Genomic DNA, 6,876 nt, shown 5'->3' on the forward strand with positions numbered 1-6,876 from the left:
GTTGTAGCCATGTTGGTCCCAGGCTGTTAGAGAGAGAAGGTGGGTGAGGTAATATCTTTTATTGGACCAACTTCTGGTGGTGAGCGAGGCAAGCTTTTGAGCTACACAGAGTTCTTCTTCAGGTCTGGGCACTAAGAATGTTTGAGACCTGAAGAACAGCTCTGTGTAAGCTCAAAAAGGCTGTCTGTTTCACCCACAGAAGTTGGTCCAATAAAAGATATTACGTCACCCGCCTTGTCACTGTAAATAATTAACAGCCATGAAGAGTGCACCCTAAGGTAGCCACAGAACTATCTAGAACTTAATATCATTGACCAGAACGCTTTGGATAAAGTGCTACATTTTAATTCACTCCTCAGCCTCTCCACTGCATTTTAAGATTAGAAAACAAGCTCTTTTGCTGGATGGTAGTGACCAGCTGCAGTCTGCTATCGCAGTATGGTGCTGCTTGCTTCGCAAGATACGCTGGCTGCAAAATACTCAGGAATGGCACAAGAGGGAGTAATGGAACTTTAAAAAAGTTAACCTACTCAAAAGCTGTTTGGAGATTTCATCTAGGTTGGGGGTTCTCAACCTTTTTCTTTCTGAGATCCCTACCCCATCCCACAACATGCTATAAAAACTCCAGAGCCCAGTGGCAAGAGCGGGTTTGGGGCTCTGGACTTCAGCCCCCATGTGGGGGTGGGGAGGCTGGGGCTTCAACTGTGAGGTTGGGGGGGCTCAGGGCTCCAGGCTTGGGGTTCTGCCCTGTGTGGGCACTGGGGCTCAGGGCTTTAGACTGTGGGGAGCGCCAGGGCTCTCACAACTTCAGCCCCACAGCTCCAATTCTGGGTTCAGCCCCGTGAGTGATGCTGGGGCTCAGGGTTTTAGCCCTGAGGGGAGGCTACCAGTAGCTCTACCACTGCTGACTCCACTCCCGGTTTCAGCCCCAAAGGAGACACCAAGGCTCGGGGCTTCAGCTCCACAGCTCAGTTCCCGGCTTCAGCCCAACTGGAGCTGGGGACACCCAGCTTCACCCCCATGACTTCACTCCCGGCATCAGACCCCCAGGGGGCACTGAGGCTCAGGGCCTTCTGTGGTTCTGTTCCTGGTTTCAGCCCCACACTTCAGCTGCAGGGCCCCCAGCTCCCTGAAACCAGCTCGAGCCCCTCCCCAGGGGGCTGCAGACCCCGGTTGTGAACTGCTGGTCTAGGTGTTGTGCAGCCAGTGACTATTAACATACTTTAATCGTAATGACAGTAGCAAACACCACATGGCTGAGTAAACATTGCAGAGAATTGATTTGGTCTTTTATCCTTTGTTTCTGTTTCTCAAGGATGAAGCCCGTGAGCAGCAGCAATGATGTGGCTATGGATGCCTTAGATTTTGATCGAATGAAACAAGTGAGTGGATGTTTGAGTGTAGGGAATTTGATATGTTTTTCCCCTTTGTGTTTGTCATACATGAAGGGCAACTGTTCAGGCTAAATGAAAATAGAAACATCACTTTTTGCCTTTCTGTTTGCCCAAACTTACAAACTCCTAGTATGGAGGAGATCAGAGTAGATCATAGTGGTTCCTTGAAGCTCAGAGGGAAACAGTCCCACTGTTATTGGATCAAAATGCTTGTGAGGCAACACCACCCCCATCTTCCCTTGTACATCAGCAGGTACAGAACTCAAGCCCTTTGGTAGTCAGAACACAGTCCAGAACACAGAATCATTGGACCTAAGGAGTAAGGTTATTTAGCTGGCAGAAGTAGTGGGTTTTTATCATCTACATGGGCCAGCCCATAATGGAGAACATGGAATTCTGAACACACATCTTTTTTTTTTTTTTTTTGTCTCATCAGGAAATATTGGAGGAAGTTGTAAGAGAGTTACACAAAGTGAAAGAAGAGATAATTGATGGTAAGAAATAGGAAAATAATTGATTTTGATAAGTTTTGAATCTGAGTGAAATCTCTCAGGATCACACATAAGAAAACAGAAGCTGCATAGAGTAGTTTTACAACTACTTTCCAAGAAGTTCTTTGTTAAATATGTATTAGTTATATGTAGATATGAAATAGATGTGACAAGTATGGATGTGACTATTGCTCAGAAGCTGGAGTGGAACCACAAGAGACAGCAGTATCTACCCATACTGAGTTTTGATCACTCAGTTCATTTTTACATGCCTTGTTTGTGTGTGCTGTTTTGAAGCTTGAACATGAGGCATTCAGTCTGAATCTTTTCAGCAGTTTTGCTTTGCCTTTTGGGGATGGCATAGCTTTTACCTGGCATCCTGATTTCAAAGTCAACTGTGTATGTACATCAAAGCTTCATGTAAGGGATTTTTACCAGCAATACAAAGATTGCACTCTTTCATGCATATCTAACTGAGATGCTCAAAGCTCAGCCAGCACAGGTTTAAATGCAGACTAGAAAGAAGGAAGTTCTGCTGTCGTTGGTCTTTCAGTTACTCTGCTATGCTATGAATTCTCACCTGTGGTAAATACAATAGGGTTTTAAATCCTCACATAGAACAAAACTGAGTTTCTCCACTTGTGTGTGGCTTTGTTCATTCAGTAAGTTTTGCCCTACCTTAAACAAACTGACTAGATTCCGATACTGGCTGCTGTTCTAGCAGAGAAAACACCCATAACCTAGTACTGTTTCAAGACCAAAGGATATTGTTTATACAGCAATAAAAACACTCCCTTACATAATTGCTGGGGTCATTGAACTTGTTGCTAAGGCAACTGAAAAGAAGCAAAAAGAAATCTTGATTTAGTATTTACAACTCCATCCCCTAATTTCCTGTATGAGAATTTATTAATTATAGGTGGTACCATTTCAGAGCATTGGTGTATCAGGGTGATGGTTCTGAGAATTCCCCACAATGCATCCAGCAAATTGTGTAATAGCATACACTGGGGCCAAAACCCCCTTCTCCACAGCTGCAGTGATTGTAATCTAAATCTCAGAAGATTTGTTTGTCTCATAAGCTTGTTTTTTTAAACATATTCTAGCAAAATACAGTTTTCTAGAATTATTATGAAACTACATAAAAAGAATACAAATTTCTATAGGCTGTGATTCTCAATAGGAAGTGTAAGACTTTTCCATGCACATCAGCACTAGTATAGAATGAACTGTGTGGTCCATTTGTTGGGTAGAGGAAAGAGAGTCAGAATTCTTTGGCTCTGATCCCACCTGGCTGTATGACCTATGCTGTAATACTTGACCTCTTGACCTGTACATATGTACACACAAGGGCTGTGTGAGGCTTAACTTATAAAGCACTAAACAGTATTATAGAAATGTGAACCTTATTTTTGTGTGTGTATTAATATAATGTATTGTTAAAAGACATTGGAAAAAATTGATACTATTTGACTAAGATTTGCGGTTCGGGGCAACTTACTGGTGGTGTAAGGCAGCCTAATTGTGGTGCCATTGAAATCAGTGGGAGGTTTGCCTTTGATTTCAATGGAAGTGGGAGCAGACACAAGGAGTGCAATTTGGGAGGCCACCGGGGCAAATTTTAACAGGAAAAGCAACAATTAAGTGTGTGTCAGAAGGTACAAAAGAGAACAGTCCTTTCACCCCTCCAACCTTCCATACACAAGTTTCTTACTGCGTCCTCTTGTTTTTCCCCAGCTGCAATCCCACCCTTCTGCCCCCTTTGCTATGCAAGTTACTCGCATCCTCTTACCAGTCCATAACTTACACTACCTCTGCCTTTGGCTCTGAGTATTTACTGCCTGTCACTGGGAGTAGTTGTCTGAATTAACCTTTTGGTTTGGTTTTCCAGCCATAAGGCAGGAGTTGAGTAGAATCAGTACAACATAATGACTGCACAGCATCTGCGAGGTACTAAGGATGCTGGGAAGATTGGACCATTTCTAAGTGTACCAAGGTCATGCAAGATGGTGAAAGAGGACACCTGCACTATCTTTGTTCTTAAACCCTTTTTATTAGCAGACTGAGCACACTTTGAAGCTTGCTGCTGCCTTGGATTTGCTTCATTTTAAAAAGTCTTAATCTAAAGAAAATATTAAATTTGAAATTTCTGGATTTTTTAGATTTCATTTGACACAGCACATCAGATTTGTCAGCCTTTTTTGTATTTTGTATTTGCTTATTTAAATGTATTATGTTTCTTTTTAGTAGTAGGTAAGAAAACATGTGAACCATTTGCTTTTAATAGATGACTTCAAAGTAATTTTACTGGTAGTCTGCAATGTAAATGAAGACCTTTTGCCAACAGAAATGTGTTGTGGCATCACCAGAAGAAACAGAGACATGTTAGTTGTCAGCCGACAAGGTCTTTGACTCAGAGTTATCACAATATTAAAACGGTACGTCAGTGCACAAAGGTATCTGTGTTCATATTGGTAATAAACTGTTTATTGTCCATATGGCCCTGCTTTTGGTTTTGTTCATTAGTTGCTCTAGCTTTGCACTTTAATTTCACTGTGTTGCTGTGGTGTGTTTTCTTGCTGGTTTTGGAGGCTCTGCTGAGAACACAAGAGCAGGGCTGCCTGCATGTTGTGAAATCTCATGTAATATTCATTTTTAATAAAACAAGCAAGAGATGCCTGTCAATGTAGCATTAACCTGCACATCAGAATCTGGCCAAGCAGGCAACTCATTACCTACTCCCCTTTCCCTGACCACTCATAGCAGTGCAATGCCAACTGTGCAGCAGCTCCCGGTGGGGAACAGCTGGCTGCTAGCCCCATCTTCCTGCAGCAGTTGAGGCACAGGGTCTTATCTCTGCCTGCTGTCTATGTTGACCAGAGCCAGACTGCAAACAGGCTACTAGAATCTGGAAATACTGCATCCTAGAGTCTGTCACAGCCCTGCAAGCTCATATTGTCATCAGTAGCATTTCCTGACCCATAGTTGGACCCAGTGTCCCACTGCTCCACTCAGACCACCACCACTAACCCTTCCACTCTCTCATTCATTCCCTTCCTGCCTCCCACAAGAAATCCCAACCCCATTCCCTGACTTTTAATTTCTAAAGGGGTTTTTGTTCTGTTTTTAAGAAGGCTGCAGCCTACTCAGAGCAAGGGTGAGTGACAGAGTTAACAACTGCACCCCCGCCAGCCATGCTGGTGCAGCTTTACTGATGTTCTAAAAATTTCCTATGGTTGCTCACATGACCCTACTACAGGCAAAGCCTAGGGGCTGCCTTTAGACAACATTTCAATTGAAATTGGGTATTTCAACCTCTGCGTTGTCACACTGCAGTCCTGGAGGCAACGTTGGTACCCAGTACTTGACCTTTATTTTCTGAAGTCCAACAGTGCCTGATCACTCAGCTCTTACTACTTGTGCAATAAGTAGGGGCCATTCTTTCAACCAAGTATAGGCTTGAGAATTTCTTCTAACTTAGGTCTGTTTAAGATTTACAAGAGCAGAATCCTTGTTCTATCCTCCTGCCCTTGATCATTTTGAATGGCATGAGAAAAATCAAACAGTTTGAGCTTATGTCTTATTAAAACTATTTTCTACCCACAACTGCTACTGAACCAGTAGCTCCTGCAGTCAGCTTTTTAAAAACCCAGATCTCTTGAACTGTGTGAACTTCTTATTTCTTGAGTGAAGTCAAATCAGCTGGTCTTCAAGCTGAAGAACATATAGTATTTTATTTAGTCTTCTGGTCTCTCTTTGAGCAGTGCTAAATTAACAGAAAAAGCAGCATACAGGCAAGTAATGAGATAGTAGCTGGTACAACAGAGGAAGGATGGTTTGATTAATAGTAAACAAAAGACGGCCAAGAAATTAGGAGAGGGTAAGGGTGCCTTGTAATGTTAGAAGTTTACTTAATAGCGATCCAGTTTATTAATCTTCCACAAGTCTCTCAGGCAGGGTTAAGAAATCTGCCAGGCTAGTTTATACTGTAAATTGAAAGCAGCAAGACACAGTGAAGCAGAATGGAGGGAGGGATATGTTTAGAAATAGCAGAAGTTTAGACATTTATGTACAGTTTGTTTTTCTGTACAAATGAAATGATTCACAGAAGTTTTATAGTAAGGTAACATTATAGAAGAGTGTTACGTCTTGAGCTAGTCTGTTAAGTGAAATGAAAACAGTTCAGCACATAGTCCAGTTGTACTTTAAGATGTTAAATGTTAGTTGACAGTAATAGAAACCCTGTTTCTCAGCTTGCACATCCAAGAGAATAGGAGCTTATGGCTTTTCCCTGAGTGCATTAGCTCCGGAAAGGCTGTGGTTGATCTCCTCTTGGAATGTGGTTCTGTGTTCAGGCATAATGGCACCATTCTTATTCAACAGATGCATATGTACTATATGTATTGAATCATACTTAAACGTTACAGGCAGGAGGTTGGCCCTGCAGAGCTAATGCCAGAGAAAATTGAATGAGCTGGGTTTTATTCTGACTCACATGTTAAGCACACTCCCCTTGAGACATCAGTCCTGATGCTGCTTGGCAAACTGAAAAGAAATCTCTCCACTACATTGTTTGATTAAGTTGATTCCTATGAGAATAGGAAATGAAGTTCCATCTTCATTTGTACAGTCACGGTTCAGAGCACAACTTCACTGGATATGACAAACCATACCATTGTGTTGCTCATGGTAATAAGATGCCAGGGGGTTTTCCACCTACTGCATTTTGGGTCAATCCCTGCCTTCCTAAACCCATATAATGTGGCAGCAATACTGCAGCAGCTATTGACCCAGCTGTAATCTGCTCAGAAACCAAGATGTAGCTCAGAGATGACTGTACTTGAAGTAGCATGTATAAGACAGCCCTAGCCCTCATCCATCCAAGGAAGCAAGGAGTTGTTTGCTCTTGAATCCAGGTTGCCTCCTGCTTGCATTGACCTGTTAAGGCAAGCCAATCACCTGTTGAAGTATGTGTCTCCATTCCTCCAAAG

General features: G+C 42.6%; 1 protein-coding gene across 4 annotated transcripts in view; it reads left to right on the forward strand.

Moving 5' to 3' along the window:
• EVL (Enah/Vasp-like) overlaps positions 1-4,383 on the forward strand; it is a 247,198-nt gene extending 242,815 nt beyond the window's left edge. For all 4 annotated transcript variants that reach the window (XM_075065682.1, XM_075065681.1, XM_075065679.1 and 1 more), the window contains 3 exons: positions 1,316-1,382; positions 1,831-1,888; positions 3,777-4,383. In XM_075065682.1, the coding sequence (XP_074921783.1) occupies positions 1,316-1,382; positions 1,831-1,888; positions 3,777-3,814 (163 nt within the window). In that variant the 3' untranslated portion in view covers positions 3,815-4,383. The remainder of the gene's footprint in view (positions 1-1,315; positions 1,383-1,830; positions 1,889-3,776) is intronic.
• Positions 4,384-6,876: the final 2,493 nt, after the last annotated feature.

This window comes from Chelonoidis abingdonii, chromosome 4 (genome assembly GCF_003597395.2).
Source record: "Chelonoidis abingdonii isolate Lonesome George chromosome 4, CheloAbing_2.0, whole genome shotgun sequence".
Classification (NCBI taxonomy): Eukaryota; Metazoa; Chordata; order Testudines; family Testudinidae; genus Chelonoidis; species Chelonoidis abingdonii.